General features: G+C 31.3%; 1 protein-coding gene across 4 annotated transcripts in view; it reads left to right on the top strand.

Moving 5' to 3' along the window:
- Positions 1 to 20,245, top strand: part of LOC141455315 (uncharacterized) — a 142,993-nt gene that overhangs the window by 98,968 nt on the left and 23,780 nt on the right. For all 4 annotated transcript variants that reach the window (XM_074130268.1, XM_074130267.1, XM_074130265.1 and 1 more), the window contains one exon: positions 19,459 to 19,614. In XM_074130268.1, coding sequence (XP_073986369.1) covers positions 19,459 to 19,614 — 156 coding nt within the window. The remainder of the gene's footprint in view (positions 1 to 19,458; positions 19,615 to 20,245) is intronic.

The raw sequence follows: 20,245 nt of genomic DNA, 5'->3' as shown, positions 1-20,245 counted from the left end.
AAATGTTTAATATATTCCACTTTGTATAATATATTCTACTTATTTAGTTGAAACCTTATAATGTTATAAAAGTGTTTATACAGATAAACTTTTCACCTTTTTCTTACTGCAGTAACAGGAAGGAATCCGATTATATTAAATTGAGTTTTCTCCGAATGTACTATAATTGAGAACTCTTCGATGTAAATTTATACGCTCACAGACAACGGCTCGTTACGAATTATATGCTCCAGAAGTACATGTTTCTCTAAACTTCATTTTTATTTTTCTCTATTCAAAAAAAAAAAATAATAATAATGATGTAAAAAGTTTGATTCAGTATCTGAAAAACTGAAAAGAACTTCTAAACCAAACTCACAAAATATTTCAACAAATGGAAATTATAAAAATTAATCGTGTCAACCACAAGACGACAGAAGCCCTTGCTTATTCCTAAAAGAAACCGTTTTTCTAACAATTGCTAGATAATTTGGACTATAATAGAGATCTTAGTGAGTGATGCTGATCGCGGATTGAAATTTTATACGTTCCATCAAATCAGATTTAAGAAAGTAGGTAACTGCTCTTTTCACTTCTCTAAAGTGTCTTAGAAACATACTAAACCTATGCATAACAAAGTTAGCCATACAACTTACGCTTAACCTATCAAGTTCTTAAGACAAATTATCCAAAACTAATTCCTCGGTTTCAGAAACGATCTCTGCTATTTCTCCCTCCTATTTTACATCTATAGATTAAATTCTCAGTCAGTTTACTTATATTTAGTCTGTATAAAATTTTGATGGATCAATACTTAACGCAATACAAAGTATTGATACATTATTATATAATAATAATTGTTGTTACTAATTTCTACTCCTCTTGCTGTTATTAATATCATTAAAGAACATAGAAGACATATGGTTGAAACAATTTTGATTCCAATCAGTTTTGTAAAATGTGTAAATTAAATAAGCCTGAAGCTATTGCACTTTAAATTTTCCAGTTTTTGTAAATCAACGGAAGTACTTGCTTCGGAGATACATATCGTGTACTAAAACTCGAACGATAACATATCGTTATCACTCTCTGACGTTAAACAACAAAAAGTTTTAAAACTTCGTTTTTATGATTCTGAAAGCGTAAATAAAATTAATAGTATTTACATTTTTTCAGTTATGTTTTTAAATAAATGGATTTTTTTTTTAAATTATTACTTCTTGGGTACTAACTTTAGGACTTATTTCCTTGCTTAATGACCTACAAGTTTAATTACTAAAATGTAAAATAATTATAGTGTTTTGTATTATTTTAAAAAAATTGTTGTTAACAGGGTGAACTCCCTTCTGTATGTGATATGACTATAACAAAAGATATATAAGAAATAAATAAACTAAATACACTTATTGACAACTTCCACCAGCTGACCTCTGCAAAACATTCCTCACACCCCAATATGTCACTCCTGCAAAAAAGGAACAAAAAAATTAGAACCTTGGACATGCTGAGATTGATGGATTGACACCAATCCTCACGGACAGAATATCTATAATTTGCTGGACCGGCTTTCTGTAGAATTTGTTCATTTCAGTTAAACTTGTACTCCAAAATTCAACTAGAACACACACCTACTTATGTACATTTAATGGTACCGCTAATTAAAGGGTTCGAATCCATTGTGAAGTAAATTTACTCCTTTATAATTGCATTAAATCTGTAAGAGCTTTTTCTTTGCATTGTTATGCAATAAGTAACACTGACTGCATTGACTATTCTTAAACATGCATATACTCGTGCACATGCCAACTCCGACGGAAGGAGCCACTAATTGTAACATAATAATACTCCCAATTGCTGAGCTAGTCTCTCAAAGGGTGGAAATTACTTTAATCACGTTTTAATCGCCATAGACGGTTATCTGGGAAGGTGTAGGATGAGAGGATGATGGACTGAGGGATTAGAGTGGAATTTCGGGGATTGATGGATTTTTTTATAATGGGTTTGGACTATAAACGCAATTTTAAGGTCTCTGAACATGGTTAAATTGTAAACGTAGGAGAAGAATGGATTGTACTGAGAATTATGGATTAAAGAGGCGGTAATCTTTGGAGATTGAAACCCCATAATTCAATTCTGAACGTCCAAATAGGTTTTAAAATGGTGGTTTACATAATGCAGTTTGTTGTTAAACAACAAACTGAATATGTTGTCAATTAGCCTCCTCAATAGTCGGTAACGGGAGGTTACACTTCAATATGTGTGAGGAACCAAATTTAATCTTTTGTCTGTTCAAAAAAGGAAGGTGAAAGTAGAATTTTGGGATGTGGTTAGGTGCTCAGTGCTGGATATTGTCTTTGATTTTATCCGTCGGTGAAAGCATGTTATTGTATAATAAAAGTTAATTATTACAATAAAAAATTTTTGGGATTTTGTTTCGTTAAAATGAATTTGCAATTTTTTAAGCCGTACTTCTAAGAAGGTAAGTGATTAAAGGTTTTTGGTTTGGCACTATTGGGTCGCTAGGAGGAAAATGAATTGTCTGCGAATTGGGAGAAGGATAGTTTCTGAATGGAGTTGAGATACTGTGTATTGGATGGGATCAAGAATACTGTTTTGCTGGACTCCTGCATCGGCTGCAGAAATGGTTAGACAATTTTGTTTGGCCGAAGCTGTAAAGTTTTTTTTATCAAGGTTCAGTTTAGATCAGAAATATCAGTACAATGTAATAAAAGGCTGGAAAGTTGTGATAAAGGAAAATTTGTTGAAATACGGCTCAGTAAATCCGCTTATTGGTCCACTATATTCCATTAATTTTATTGAGAATCCTTTCTTGCAACTGACTTTAAATATGAACAGAGGCCTCTACTTGGAGATATCAGTTCTGCAGTTAGCTTGGTCTGAGATAAAGTCGTTTAGCAGGCGGCGGTCGAGCGTTAAGACTATTTGCATGAAAATTGAGTCTCCTTTACCATCCCTGTGTGCAAAGTGCTCTCTTACTTCCAGCCACTGCGTCCCTTGTCTTTATCTACCTTTCAGATAATCTTCTTCAAAAGCTAGATATTAGCTTGCAACATTACTACACTATCTAATATACTATAATACATTTATACTTATTAGATTACCTTGGGTTCGTGAGTTGAGTTACATTAGATATTTTATTTCAAAAAAATTAAGAATACTCATTTCCCTAACTTCTTTAGTGGGTTCCCTTTCAAATTTCGAACCACCTGAAGTACATACATCGATATCCCAATACTTTAAAAAAAAAAATACCACAATTGCCCCTATAATTAGGTCTCTGACAAAATCCGTGTTCCAGAAATGATAGAAAAATGTTTTATTGACAAAATGTGTAATTTTGGGGGGACAAAAATTGTGTTCCACAAGATACAAAGACGAAGAACCGGGTCCATCTATCTGAAATGTAGTTTGTATTGCATATTTATAATAAAGTATTAAATAATTGTAAATAGATACAATATAATGTGAGATGCGTTAACTTGAATGTTATATTTCTGTTTTATATATTGTACACAAAAAAAAGAAAAACAAACAAAATTAGATGTTAACGCGAGTAAAAAAAGAAAAGTAATAAACAGCATCAAAATTAAGTAATATTTGACCAAGAGTAGCCCTGCTTATTTCGGCCAAAATTAAACTTCAAGCTTACGGTCTGATAGACAACCTTTATTTAACTCTTAACAATTTCAGAGTATACAATTTAACTTCCAGCTGAGTGACCACATTTAAGTTAGAAATTTAATAAAGCACCCAATATAAGTTTATCTTCATTGCTTAGTGCTCTGTTTCTGACATATTGAAATTCAATGAATAAAATGGTAGATGGTAAATGGAACTTCTTGGTATCTCTAAAATGGCCTCTTGACTTCTTATTTGTACCTGGTTTAGCTTTCTCTCTGGTATCTTCTCCACGCATCTATGTTAAGTTGAGCGGAAATTCATCCATGCAATTTATTAATAGTTTTACTCATTCTTGATTTATTGAGTTTTTATTTTATTCTCTTAATTAGACTAAGTTTTGCTACCTCCGAAATTTTTAATCTAATTAATATGATAAAACAACAATGACCGTCTAAAGTATGCATAAATATACTACGATCTATGACGGATTCATCATAGATCACTTACTAGGAGAAGAAGGCTTAAGATGGTAGCGAAAATGATTTCTTGATGAAAATTCTCTAAACTGTTACTCATATTTCCTCCCTTCGTTTACTATTCCAACACCAACATCCGTAACAAAGTTAGTACTCATATTACTTTACAAAAAGTTGTCTTTCTATTCGACGTTCCTCTGTAGTATTTGGTGGGATGTCTAAAGACTAAATCAACCTGTAAATCCTTCTTCTAATCGCTGCAGAACTCATCCGTACCTTCTACTCGACCAAGAACCTTGAAACGCATCAGTTTCTCTACTTTAGGTGAAATTTACGAAAGATATTCTCTTCAATCGACCTTCCCAGAGGAACTCTGCTTTAGGTGAAATCTGCAGGAATTCTCATTCGCTGCAATCTGACATGGACTTAGCGCTTTGTAACGTTTACTTCATTCGTTTGAATAAAAAAAATGTATTTACCGTTAAAAATCCTTCGCTTGTTTGAATATTTATCTTGCTTTATATATATTTTATAATAAGTATATTAGGTATATTTCTATAGAACAAAATTTCCATAATATAATGACAGCAGGCTCCTTGCTTTTGAATGATTTTTTTAGCTGTATGGATGAATTCTAAGAACTGAAAAAACCGAAGAAGGTTTTCTGAAATAGTATGGCGTCTGAAATAGGTAAAGCGTTGTGACTATCCTAGGGAGATAAGACACTAGGTGCTAAAGGTGATGGTAAATTTTCAGGAACCCTCTTAGATTCTGGTATTTATAAGATATTCTGGAGTGGAGAAGTTATTTTAAGGACTCGCCTTGCATCAATAGGAAGGCATAGCAGTCCTTCGATGAAAATGAACCAACATCTTTGATTGCATGCTTAAACATTATATGTATTTTTTTTTTAATGGAATGAAAAAAGTTTTCCCAGAATTTTATTCACTCTTCTGGTTCAAGAATTGAACAGCGATTGAAGGATTCTACCCATTTAAAGTAGGAAAAGTATTCCTCTGAAGAGTTTTATAAATAAATACATTTAACTTTCAAATAACCCGTTATCTGCTTCTGTTTCTTATCTCTTTTTATTATTTCTCCTTTTAAATTCAAATTTTTCTACATTTCCCAAGGGGTTTGTATTTTCTCTCTGCCTCATGCAATTTAAACTCCGTCAGTCCGTTTATATAATATTTATCAATGAGTATGAAAATTCATTTTTCGAAAATGAGAATAATTTATCACAATAATATAATTCCTTTTATCTCCCTCAAATAAACCACTTTTCCAAACTAGAAAATAACATATGTACATATATGTAAATGTCCATTTTGTAAGGCAGAACGTCCTTCGTTAGAGAAAATATTGAAAGCGATCAGATTTTCTTTTTTGCTTTCGCAGGAAATGGACGAGTTTTGAAGTAAGGTAAAATAGGTTTTAGATATAACCGTAAATGTTTGAAAGAGTCTTCACGAATATCCACCACAACTCAAAAATCTAAAGTAGCTAAAAGTCAAGTTTTATATTTTGTTTTTTATTTATTTTGAGCTAGATTGTTCATAAGCCCACACCATAGAACAGGGGTCGGCAACCCGCGGCTCGCGAGCCGCATGCGGCTCTTTTATCCAAATTGTGTGGCTCTTCAGCCTGCCCAAAATATATTTATAGTTTAATGTTATTGAAACAAATGAAAATTCCATTTATTAAAGGTATTTTTTCAAAAATAATTTTAAAGTGATAGGTTCAAAATTGAATAGAATTATACAATATCAAAATAAACTACTTGATTTATATTGTAAGACTGCCACCTTTTCATTCGTTAAGTTATTATTTGTTTATTTACTTCGCAATTTGTGAAAATAAATATATAAAACATTTATAAATGTTATTGAGTATCATAAAGTAATAATTTGTGAATACAAAATTTGTATTCATTTAATGATCTACAGAGTTTGTTTCCATTATCATCCTTGCGGCTCTTGGTAAGATTTATTAAAATTATTTAAGGAAAAATGGCTCTCTACTTAAAACAGGTTGCCGACCCCTGCCATAGACCATTAAAAACACCACATTTTAGAAAAAAAATTAAGCATACATTCATAAGCGGCCAATTTTCTAAAACATACTGTTTAGGACTTAAGGTTCCCCAAAACTTACATTTTTAATATTGCTACACTAAAAGCCCCTTATAAAAGTGTTAAATTTAGTTTTCAAACATACATTCACAAGAAATGAATATTAATTTTTGATATTTCTAACTTTGAAGTTTTCTTCAAAATGCCCAAAAAATAAATAATTTGTCAACACTTAATTATAAATTTTGTCCCGATAACAACTTCACTTTTAGTTCTACTTGTGTATAGTTAATTAATAATAGTTTAATTAAAAAGCTAGAATCAAAGAAAATTAGATTAATTATCACAAACAAATTATTGGAACACAGAAAGACAAAAACATGGTGAGAGAGTTTTTTGTAGCCCTTACGGTCAAACTTATTTATGATTTATTAACCTTGTAAAACATTGAAATTCGGTGAGTTTTTGCACGATTATTGTTATTTTTTGCAAGTACTTCAGGCTTAAACCTAAAAGTCAATAGCCCATTGTAAATATCACAGTTATTGTTACTAATTATTTTTGTATTCTTTCATAACAGAAGTTCTATCTGTTTTAGTTCCGTGATTAATTAAAATAGGATACCTTTTTTAGTTAAATTGACTGACCAATTCTCAAAATTTTTTAAATTCGTTATAGATCACTCACTCGTACAGGTATTTCTTTATTCTATAAATAAATAATATTTTTAAGCTGGAATCCAAGTTTCTGCTCTTTTAATGAAATATAATAACAAATTACAGTGGCGCCAATCATTAAACAAGCGTCAGATATTACAAAACAGTAAACCTTTCCTTAATAAGAGCAATTTAGCTCTCCTAAGAGAAGCGGTGAACAATTTCTAACACGTCTTCCAACAATGTTCCACTTGTATCTTCTGAAGATCTTATCGAAAGAAATCCTGGCCAAATCATTGTCATTATCTAAGTTGTGCCAAGTGACAATCGAGTTAAAAGCTATCTTCTCTAGTTGTGTAGAACATCTCCTTTTCTTTGAATGGTCCTTCCAATGATTCGCTAACGTCAGTCACAGACTCGGCTAGCAACACACACACATCCTTTTGTTAGACAAAGCTTTTGATATACTTAGCTCTTAGGACAATTATATTAGGCTAAAGGTCGAACCTCATTTTAATTGTGGCTTTGCTAAGTTAAATTTTAATCTTAAAACCGCTCACTCCATTTTTCGCTAAACTATTATTAAATTGCGTAACAAAATTTTTGAAAATAAAATAACCCTTCAAATTATTACAACCAATCTAATTTGAGCGTTGTTGTAAACGTTTATATTTGGTTTAAAATTGGTAAGATATTTGAAAGTACATCTTCTCTACCAATATACCTTCTTCTTTAGATCTGCTAGCTTCTCCAACAGATATTAGATACCGAAGCCAATTGGATAATAGCCTTGTGAGCTAGCTACGTATTTGTACGTGACTTACCTTAAAACGTGCCTTTTAAGACAATATGGTCGCATTCCTTTTTCATATTTTATCTGATTTCAATTTTATTGTTAAGAGATGTTTGGAACTAACATTTTATGTTTTTTGTATTTTGTCAGTGATTAAATTATTTCATGCGACATCTCCCAATTTAATCCCATAGATTTAATTTTAGCAATAACTAATACTAAACTTATTCTTGGGGGATAAAAAAAAATCGAAGCTGTTGCATTAAAATAGGATACTTGGCTAAACTTGGCACAGAGTAGATTTGTACCCAGCATAATAATGTGACTCCATTTATAAAACTGGAGCATTTACTGTTTTCTTCTAACTTTTTTCTTTTCTTTTTTAAATTAAAGCATTTTAGTAGCTAACACGTTGCATCTTTTTTGAAACCAATGTTCACTTTTTACTGACAACATTGTCTGCCACTGGCAGTGAGTTGAAAGTGGCTTCTAAAAAGATAGAATCTAAGAACACTCAGCTGGAATCAAACCAAGGAACATTGGAGTCCAGAGTACTATTCCTTATCTTCCTTAAGATTCAACTGTGCTTCTTATTTTTCGATTTTCTTTGAAATTCACTTCTTGGGCGTTTAAGGCAGAGAAAGGAGGCATTTGACTTCCCACCAAAAAGCATTGTAATGTAACTTTCAGTATAAATTAATGTAAATACTACATACAAAGTATAAGTAAGAATTAAATATATTTTTGAATTTCCTAATTTGAAAAAATGTATGAGCATTTGATCATCGTGCGTGTACAAAAAATAAAATTTCAAATGTTGTAAATATTATAGATAAAGCATTACCGTTCTTAATACTATTTTTGCTTTGCTTCTCTGAGGAACTTACTATTTGTGGAAGGTGACTAACACTTGGAGGAATGTATTTATAAATTGATTCACCCACATTTTATTATTTGAAGGTACAAGGATTTACATAATTGCAATCAATGTAATAATTTAGTGAACAGAGTACTTTTGAAAGTTCACTTTTGTGAATTTGTAATTTTAAATTGCAGTAAATTTCAATTACAATCTCAAAATTACAATTTCTGTTTGCATTTTCACAGAAATATATTCAGTGTTTGGTTTGTTTGTTTTATTCTTTAATAATTAATTTAGAAGCGACAGTTTGCTGCTTACATTTAATTAAATTATTGGAGATTGAATTCAGTTTTTACTCTCTCAAATTAATATACTCGTTTATGTTCACTTCATCTTCTACCAGAATTTAATTGGAAAACTAAATCCGACAGTTTTTCAATGGATGGAATAGATAGCTCATTTGAAGTGTTTGGTAACATTTGGAATTGTTCATAATTATCAATTCAGACGATGTCCTAGGGAAAACTATTCTGAAACTTTTGCAAGTTCCCTTTTTTTTTTTCAAATTTCATATCTGAAAGTTTGTAGATTCTATTTAAAGCATCTCATAATAATTGGAAAGTGTTTCGAACCAATTTTATCATTTGACAAAGTCTAGGAGAGTTTAAGGTAATTTGGAGAGTATGAATTGGAATTATTTAACGCCGAATAACTGTTTTGTCTTAAATTATTTAGTAAATACATGGGTCGACATTTATATAAACTTATTTTTGTTTAATTGTAACATTATACAATCTCTTTTCTCAAGTCTTAAGTATCATAAGTATCATAACCTTCTTGTTGTGTTTATTATATACATGCAAAAGATATAAAAATCTTTCATGGAGCTAGTTTACATAATTTTAGGATGCGAACGCTGCTGCAGTTATAGCTGCTATATTGCAGTTGAAATGTTGAAATATTCCCTCGAGTACTCTCCCAGAACCCTAACATAGCCAGTTTGTACAGATCGCTAAACGGTTTACGGCTTCATTTCTCCTACATATTTTATATTTTTCCCCCGAATAAAGATAAAAACCCTCAGGTGATAAAACTACATTCATTATTGATTTTTTCTTTAATTTATTTTATTTTTTATTTTTCAAGCTAGGATGGCAAATATTTTCTTTCATATGCCACTTCCCTTTTCTTTTAAAATGTCTCAAAAATAAGTATGCTACTGTTTAGAAAAGATGTTAATTAGTGAACTAATTTCTTCCAGCTTAAAGAAGGTTCTTTTTAAGTGGGACTTTCGATGACTTTCTTACCTGAGGAAATCAACTGAGATCTCTGCAAATCGTTAGAGGTTTTAAAAAGCCATTCTACCAAATTGACGGGTACCTTTGTTGGCAAACCTCATGAAGAACAAGTGAACTAGAAGAATCTCTAGTAGAACACAATATTCGACTTCCTACGCTGTTCTTCAAGTTTTCTAAACTTAAAACTTTCAAAACTTCAGAAATGGGATAAGATTGGACGAACTGTCGTTAATTTTTAGGAGGGACTATTTTTGGAAATTGAAAAAAAAAAAAATTGGGTCATTACTTTCGTTGGTTCAATAGTGGAAAACACTAATTTTTCTCTTCGTCATCATTTTTTCAGACATTCAAGTCCCTCTTCGAACTATCAACCTCCATCGGCAAATCATGGGCAAATCAGTTAAACTCATAGTACGACTTAAGCAAATATACATTTGTACGATGTTCCGTACAGGTTACTGACAGTTAAAACGTCTTTTATATTAATTCAAAGTTATTTTTCACTAGTTTGTTGAAAAATATTATTCATTTTTTGATTGATGTTTTAGCGTGAAATTCTTCTTTTTTTTTAAACTGTAAATAAAATTAAGATGTAAGAGATAATCAGTTACTGTAGAGTGGAGTGTTTTTATACAAGCCTGCACCCACCTACTTTGGACATATTTAAATTATATTACTTAACATCGCTCATGCAACTGTTCTACTACAATTGTTTAATTTATTAAATTCAATAAATTTGTTTTTAGTGACTTTTAACAATCATCAATACAAATTTAATTTCTTAAGTGAACGAAAATAAATTTTAAACTTTCACTAGTCAATATTGAACGTGCATTTAAATTTCACTTTTAGATATTTAATTAAGTATTTCAGATATTCATTCCTTTTGAGTAAATTAATGAGCCAAGCTGCATTGATGCATTATTTAGTTTAATAATTTCAAAAGATTGTGAAAGGAGACGTCAGTCAAGTTTCCCTGATATAACTGATAAGTTATTGAGAATGTGGCAAGTCAGAGTTGAAGCAGATTTTTGGAGCGCTCAATCCTCTAGGTAGAATAAAATTAAAGTTAACAATTAAAATTACAATGAAATAAAAAAGATTTGGACAAGTTAAAAGATAAGATTTACAGAGTATTTGGAGAATTTAACAGCTGGGTTGTCTGGTTTATAACAAGTTGATAGGCAGCTGAGAGGAAGATTGGGAAAAATAATTTAATTTTTAGAGGCGCCTCTGACGCTGCAGTCTACGAACAGCCAATAAAGAATGTATGCAACAATAAGTTAGAAGAGTTTTAAAAGAGAAAGTTAGCGTAGTCAGGCCCTTCCCTATTGATAAAACCAGCGCTGTAGCTGGGAGCAACTGGGGAGTTTTTACTAAGTTATTTTCCTACAAGAATGTATTAAAGATTAATGTCTAGCTCAGCAATACCAGAGATACGGATTAAACATTCAACAAGATTTTGAATTGGAAACGAGATAAAGAAAAGCTGAATTGTTAGTGCATAGAATAGCTCTGTGAAGAGCACTTTAAACCTGGTGAGGTCCTGTTAACTGACAATTATCAATTCCAGTACATATTCAATTTTAGCATGAAGTGAGAACCATTCTCGCATCAGAGCCTCCTATATTTGCAATACAAATTATGCCTGACCAACTTGAATTTACTAAAAAAAAATGTTAGTTTATGTATAATAAAAGGATTTGGAGACCTTCTAAGTGCAGCTGGGCAAGCTCCATTTGATTACAAATAACAACCTGGCTGTGCGAGGGAAATATTTTTTAATTTTGTCAAACATCTGTCTGAATACATTTCTTATTTCATAAAAGTGTACACGGTAATAGAACCTTTCAGAAAGAATAGATTAGAAAACTAGCAAAACAACCAACCAAAATAAAAGAAATTTAAAATTTGAAACAATTCCTCCCAAGCTTTTACTTTAAATTTACAATTTGGACATCAACAAAAAAAAAGTTTAATTATTTTTCTTTTCTTTATTAATCGTAAATGAAATAGACACTCTAAGAAAAGAATAATTATTTAGCCACATATCCTATGATTATGATACCTAACTTAAAGTTAACTTAATGATAACTAACTCTATTAGAAATTATGAAGTGAAAAATCAAAAATTGTTAATTTTGGAAAGGTACATATGAACTTAATGAAGAAGCTTTATGGTAGTAAGTTTCGTTAATAGGAGAGTCTTAACTTGTAGAACTGGATGATTTTTATTAATGAAATGGATTAATATTAATTCCTTGAGCGTTTCTGCTACAAACATAGTCAATAATAAATAGGTAATAATAATAATAATAATAATGGGAGAAACAAAGGACTTAGAATTTCACCCTAAAGGACACCTGACATTTCAATCGTGCCTGTTAGAAGAATCGAGATTGAAAATATTGACTACTTGTGACCTGGAGAGATGAGACATGAGAATTGAGAGGGTTGTAAAGAGAGATGTGAGGGGATAGTTGTTTATAAAATACCTGAGCTTTAAATGTAATTGATCCAAAGATCAAAGTTGAAAAGTCTTTAAAACTCAGATAAAAGTGACGAACTATTTTTAAAACATAGAAACAAATTGGAACTGTTTTGATAAAAATTACAATATATTTCTAACTGTATTTTTATAATTTTCATGTAAAAATGTTTCTTCTTTTTAATTTGTATTATTAAATAAGTAAAGATAACAATCATTTGTTGGTATGAATAGCAAAACATATGATGATATCGCCATTCTTTCTCCCACTAAGGAGTAAAAGAATGTAAAAATATTCTAATTTTAATTCTTTATCTTTTTTTTTTAATTTTTCCATAATTTTCCGTTTATAACGTTGTACTCTCATTACAGAGAATGTATAATCGTATAACGTATAAGCTAAATTCTTATATTACAGGGCCACGGGTCTTGCAGTGAGTTTAAATCAAGCTATTGTACAAAAAGGGAAAAGATGTACAAAGCCCTAAGGCAGTACTCTCTGGAGCAACACAAGAGGTTGTAGTCATGGCGGCTGTAATCTCATACAAACTTAGCTCTTGTACTAAGTTTCCAGCACTTTCCAGCTAAGATGACCGCATAACTATGGTTTTTCCTCAGGCGTTGATATATATATATATCTTCAGTTCCACAACTCTTCGTATCTAACTTATTCGCTCTTTATCTTGGTATTTCTTTGAGAAAATTTGTTTTAATAATTCAGGAGTTAATGTTTAACCCAAATATACTTAAGGACAAGTACAAGAAATTGGTTAGGGAATTCCAACTTTTTAAGCATTTTCAAAAATTTTATACAGCAAACAGTATTTAACTACTAAGCTACTTGAGTTCCTCATTAAACTATTTGGGATACCCTCGATTTCCCTCCGATATTTGACGTGCTTAATTATTATTTTTGATTCTCCTTTTATTTTTTAGTCAACAAGAGTATATTAAGAGATATTACTAATAAAAAACATTAATATTAAAGCAAAAAACAAATTACTGTACTGTTAGTCTGTGGTGAATTCGTTGGTAAGATACGAAAGTTTTTAATAAGATTTTAACCAAATAAGATTTTAGAGTAAGAACTGATGCAAGTGAAAATCAGATGTAGGAAATACCTTACGGAAAGCGAGACCTACAGTAAAACTCTTTTGGCTGCTGTGACTGACCAGAGCAAAACATCTCATGATCTAATGTCATCTAATTTAAAAGTAAACAAAGGTATAAGTATCTGAAATAAGTTCTATATTTAAAGGAGAATTTACCTTCCATTAAAGTACAAATTTAACAAGAGATTAAAACGCCTTCACAAGCCTAACATAAATAAATCATTCAGTTTGTAAGACAATATAAAGTTGTCTAGGGCTTCCCATTAAATCGCTTTGAACAGTTAATGCTAACTAAGTATTGCTGCAGAAACTTGATCAATTACAATCTGATGTTTTATACATAAACTCCAAACGACTTTCCTTGTGTAGCGTCTCCAGATATTCTAGTCGAGACAGTTCATATTAAGTTAGTATCTGGATAAACAGATTTAGTGGAAGTCTGATTTGAAAATCGGATAATGCTGATAATGTTATGAATCAATTTTTTAAATTACATTTATTAAAAGTATAGATATACTTTACCGAGCTTAAACCGAATGAGTAGATTAACACAAAATAACTATTAACTAAACGACCTATTTAAATAAATGTAACTTTAATGTGCATTAGTATGATGTGTGTTTGAGGTGTAGATCACTTATCTGGCATTATAGCATGCATCAATTTGTATTAATGGAAGTAATAAAAATAATAATAAATTACCTTTAATTAGTGGTACTTGAATTTATTTGAAAATGAGCTTAGTGCTGGAATAACTTGGAAGCTCATTAGAGAGCTTGAATAATCACCGGAGTGGTTAGGTCTAATTACACCTATTGTCTTCTTTATATTTGAATTTATCCCTACTGGCCTAGGTTACCTAGGAGTAAGGTTTCGGGCTATTGAGTGTATTGAGCATGCACTACTTGCTCTTGTACCACACTACATTCAGTCAGTTTTTTTTCTTTTGTAACAGCATCTTGGATACTGATATCCCATTTCTCCCTCAGCTACTTTTTTCCATCAAACCTAAAAGTGATCATTCACTTTTTTGGCATATTCCAAAGGTTTATCGACTACAAATGCAATTTTAGGCAACTTTACTTTTCAACTTTCTTAGCTGGCTTACGTTCGTGGTGTTCTTGTTGTGTTATTTTCAACTCAGTGGCATCTGGCTTTTTCCGCAGCCTCATTATTTTTTCAACACTCTCAGTTGCTGTACTTGCATCTTAAGCTTGTTTGAAGGTTACCAAGATAAGTAGGTATACAAGCAAAAATATCTGTTAAATTATTGAAAATAATTGGTATGTTGTTTACACGCAGTATCTACTGATAAACTAACTCTTATGGAATGGGTGTTTTTGTTGTCAGCTATTTACTATTCGTGACGGAGATATTTTGTTAGTGGGAATTGTAAAGCATAACGAGAATTTCTAAAAAAGAAAATAATAATAAATTTCCCGATGATTACTAGGAAAAGACACAGACTATCGTTAAGCACTGATCAATATTCACAGAAAGAGGGAACCTTGATTAAGTGGAATGTCTACAGAGAGATGTCGTTCTAGCTATTGTTCTCGACGATTTAAGCTATAGATATATACAAGATTTGAAGCAGAATTTATTTGATTTACACACTGTGTACTCACTGACACAGTCACTTAATAAGGTAGATATTTGGTTGAGCTATCTGGTTGGATGGATTTAGCTAAAGGGATTGCTCTGCTCGCATTGTAACTAAGTGCTGGAGGAGTCATGGGATTGCTCTAGTATAACATTGAATGCTCGCATTCTGTTTTACGTTTGTTTTAATTTTGATAATAATTTTCCAATAAGTTCATCTCTAAACAACTGTCATCCCAAACATTTTTATTTAGTACCTTATTCTATTAACCTTTAGGTTACGGCAGTCTGGGAAATTGATTCTCTAATTTAGAAAATGAATGTTGTCATTAAAAGTCACTGCTCCGAGAATGATTAGAATAGCATGAAAACGACCTATAAAGGTAAGACTTGAAATGACTAAATAAATTTATAAAGTCACAGATCTTATTATCAAACGATTAGCAGTGTGGTTTTGATTTTTATAGCAAGAAATATTTAAAGTAAATTAACTTCTTACTCCTAATTCTGTTTAGAAAGTTAGAAACTCAAATCTAATCTAGTGATATACGTCTCTTACAATAAGCTAATTACTTCTAAGTGAAAACTTTAATTACTTTCTTTAACGAAGTAATTGTACTAGTAAACTCCTAAAGTTCACAGCAGATTCAACTGTCATTATCTTCCGAGTATTTACTTTTAACTGGTAAATTTCTTTCTTAGCTTCCTAAACATATTAAGATAACAGTTTATTTTAATTACAATTCTAATTTTATCTTTTAGAATGATTGTCATACCTAATTATATTTATTACCTGGAGGGATTTAACTCCGAGGACAAAATTAATGAGGTACACTGAAGTTCCTGAGATTTTAATAGGTTATCGTCCGGAGGTGGTCACACGACTGCTCAGTGGGTTTCCGGCCTTCAGCCAAAGCTTTGTCTGACTGAGGACACTGCCCAAGAGCTAGAGACCCTAATAGTCAGACAAATCCTGAGGGCAGTATTTCGTGGACTCGAAGTAGGAGCTCCTCACTAACGAGACCAATGAGACTATCATTGAATTCTTTCCTTCTCCAGGTTATTCAATTTATCACAATTTTCTCATGACGTGCTCCTGTTATAATCCAAAATATTTTCGAGCAGCACAAATTTCTGGCTTAGCATTAATGTTAAATTTTCCTTTTCTTATAATTTTTACTGGCTGATGTTAAGTATAATTCTTGGATTATATTAAAGCCATTTTTCCGTCTAAATTCTTTAATATTAATGTGTATTTCTCGGTATCTTCAAAGATATATACATTATTTTACAATAAAGTTAATCATATCCTTTTTAAATTTTTCATTACATCAAAAAACTAACACCCACAGGTAGAGCTTGTCAACAAACATTTTTAAAAATGTATAAGTCTTTCAGATAACTTTGTCTAAAGTTTTTCATTACTTAATTAATACTTTTTTAATTATCATTTTAAATTATGAAATAAAAATAGTCTTACAACTACATTAAAGAACATGAATTGAGCAATAGCTATGAAGCAGAAAATCCAGAATAATTAGGTTGTTTTATATGGTTTTTTTAGAAAGGTTAAAATAAATATTTTCCATTTAAAATAAAAAATAAAACAAAATTTACGGTACAACAGTACGCTAGTATATTCCTGAGAATTTAGGCAAAGGTAGTTAAAACATATATTTTTATTGTAGCTTACAAGCGCCAAAGTGTGTGTTAACTTTCATTTTAATGTAAGTGTATGATAAACATACATGATGTGTATTTCTTTATTTATACTGAGGAAGGGCCAGAATGGACCGAAATGTAAAAAGCTTCAACTGTAAAAATGTGTTTCTATAATTTACCTTCTACAGCGATCTCATACCTCTGCAGGACTCGCACAAAGCAGCTGTTTTAGCTTTTAGCCCGTTAGGTTTCAGTCATTATAAATCTGATGTTTTCAATCGTTGCATGTTTAAGGTTGGGCATTGTTTTTGTTGAAATGAGTATATATTTGTGAAAAATGAGGTGATTTATGAATGAAAATTTTATTATAACTATAGTAAGATTGCTAGGTGATTGTGGGATGAGGGTGGACTGATGTTTACTCTGGTCGTGTTCTTCCTTCCACGTTGGAGGAGATTTGTTCGTTTTGTCCTGAGCAGTTTTAGTTCTTGGATGAGGCGACCATGATGCGTCCTTAGAAGTGATTGATAGTGTGGACAACGTAGAACCATGTAAAGAGAATTTTTATTCCTTTGTAAAATTATCAATATTTTTTAGATTTCTATTTAATTTTTGAGGAGACTTAAAGATGCTTACAGAACCATCGTCTTCTTGTGTTCTGTCTATTTATCATCCCATACTTGCTAGGGAAAATCTACATATAATACATTTTCTTAACTAAGTAAAGTAAGAGAAAAGTTAGTTGAGGAGGATTGGAATGCAGGGAAAAAAGGAGAGGAAAATCCTGCAGGTGGTGTAAAGAGTAGGATATGTTTTAGTCTTCTATGACTGAATGTTGTAGAAGGATCTTAGGAGGCTATGTCGCGGCATAATGGATTGGGATGGCAGTCTAGGATGGAAAGGAGTTTGGATAAAGGAGTATACGGGGACAATGGACGCAGTCTCGTGAAGTGAGTCAATTCTAGTGCATCGTGGAGAGGCTATTGCGAGTCTGAGAAATTAGTTTTAGGTTATCTGAAGTTTCTTGATGTTGCTACTGACAAGTCCAGGCTCCAGGCGGAGCAGGCGTAGAGCAACATCGGCCTAATGACTACTTTGTTAGAGGAGTAGTTTATTAGTCACAGTCATTTTGGAGTCACGTGAGAGAAGAGGAAATAATAGTCGTGTAGTCCAGTTTGCCCGTGTTTACTTTGTCCTGAACGTGCGTAGTGAAAGTCAGTTTGTTGTCTAAAGTATAGCCCTAAGTACTTAACGTGGGTAGACCACGGGATGAGAATATTATTATGTCTGGTTTGTCGGTTAAAAGTGGGTCTGCCTTTGGTGAAGAGTATAACGTTAGTCTTGTCGTGGTTAATTTTAATTTTCCATTTGCTGCAGAATTTTGTTAGTCTATTGCAAGAGTAAGTCTGTAACATTATGTTTCGTTACATTACTTAGAGTGTTGACTAATAATCTTGACTTTTGCCCTGCTGATTCTTAGTAGACTTAAGTAACCATAATCAATCAAAGACAGGTAGGTACCTTGTTCGAATTTTAATTAGGAAATTTATTGTTATAGTTAATTATAATTGTAGAGAATGAAAGTAAGCAAAATGAAAGAACACATTTATTTCAATGTAGTGAAGTAGAGAGACTTTTATGTAAAAAAAAAAACCTAATGGGCTTTTTTAATGAGCTGCCACCCTTTACCACGACCTAATAAACCCTTCTTTTATTATAAAAATTTTCTTTTTTTACAACATAATACCTTAAAACGTAGGACCTAATTCACAGTTAGAACGTCTTGCCATCATCTGACATAAATTTTAATCAAATAAAAAATTAAGGGAAAGTAAAAATATCCAGAAATGCTAAAAACCAAAGATAAAAATATCAGTGTTTTTGGTTGATTTATTTTTTATTTTAAGGTATGTAAATAAGATTATACCAAGATATTAGTGCAAACCTTGGCCTTAGATTGTGGTGAGACATCTTGAGCAGGGACATTTTAGAACCTTGTCGTGGATGTTTCAGATTCGATGCCACTTTCCTTCTAGACCATGTTTTGAAGCATTTTTCCATTTCTATTCGTGTAAAGATTTGGAATTTTACTACTAAATTTCTGTAACATACCAAGTGTCAAGGTAATCTTTAGATTGATTGGTCTTCGTTTCTATTCGATTTTCTATCAGGTTTCGTTGCTTCGGCATTGTTTTTAATTGTTCTTAGTGTCCCTTGGAAAGCCGCTTCGCTAACCAAACAAGCGCCTGATTAATGCTAATGGTTTCAACCCTTGCGAACAACTGTTTCTACCAATGAACAGTTTTTTTTTTAATGAAATAAATGACTTCTTCAATCAGAATGTGTTCAAAATTTTTATAAGTTAGAAATCATCTCCAATTTCCCTCACTTCAGGTAAAAAGTCTTCAGAAATGCTTATTAACGTTATAAAAAGATCTTCCAAGGCCAAAGAATTTCTTTGCGGGAGGGCATTTACTCCTCCATCCTTGTGATAACAATCGCTTTTTTTAATATGGCTGATTCCTGCATAATATTTTGTATAATAAAATTTGAGTAATGATTTCATGTTAAAAGAGATTTTTTTTATTCAGAACTAAGAGAAGAGAAAAATTGTAAGTAATATATGTTTTTATCAAAATATTTACCCTTCATTCTAACCACAAGTTCATCCTTTTATGCCACAGCAAAAGAGTGAATTCTAAATTTGTCGATACCAACAACAGAATGATTTCCAGTTTGTGTAATATTGTGATGAAGATAAATTCTTATATATGTATGTATGTACAATAGTATTTAAGTTATTTATGTTGCAGATAATAAAGGAGCGCCAAACTCTGAAGAGGAAGAGGAGAAGGCAGCTGTTCTTATTCAGTCCAAGTTCCGAGGTTATAAGACGAGAAAAGAAATGGCTGTAGACCAGCAGCCTACTAAAGCGGAACTTGAAGCTGAGTTCAGCGCAGATGACCAAGGTTGGTATCAATTTGTAAGCATAATATGTTTCTTGTAACTGCATTATAAATTATTCTTTAATTGGGCTATTTACTTATCAATTTAATATCATCAACAGTCATACTATAACAGAAAAATTTAAAAATTAATTTAATAGCAAGTCTGTTTAAAATACAGATTATTATGCCGTCGCTTGAAATAAAACTATTTCATTTAATCATTTAATGAAAACATTGCAATTATTTTGTATCTAGTTGTAGAGGTTTTCTTTTGTCTAATAAGCCGATGTTGATTAATTTAATTAAATTACATTTATACAAAACAAATAAATAAAAAGCATAAAAAAAATATATGGAAATATAATGAAATATTAAATAAAAAATAAATATTAAGCAAAAAACCTATACAAACGTAAAATTAATAAAAAATGTTGGAATCATTAGTTATGCAAATTTTTCTTTTAAAATATATCTGAATAAATTATTTACAGATAAAAAATATTGTTATGTTCTGAATTCTTCTTAATCGGGAGAATTATGGGACAACGCCTTGGTAATGTATGAAAAATAAATGACACCTACAAAGTTCCTGAATTTTGACCTAAGGCAGCAGACCTCAGGACTGCAGCGTTGACTATTTATCACTCTCCAC

Source organism: Rhodnius prolixus, unplaced genomic scaffold (genome assembly GCF_049639745.1).
Source record: "Rhodnius prolixus isolate KJV_2025 unplaced genomic scaffold, Rpr scaffold_4, whole genome shotgun sequence".
Lineage (NCBI taxonomy): Eukaryota > Metazoa > Arthropoda > Insecta > Hemiptera > Reduviidae > Rhodnius > Rhodnius prolixus.
Note: the sequence above shows the minus strand (reverse complement) of the source record. Positions and strands in the feature narration are given on the sequence as shown.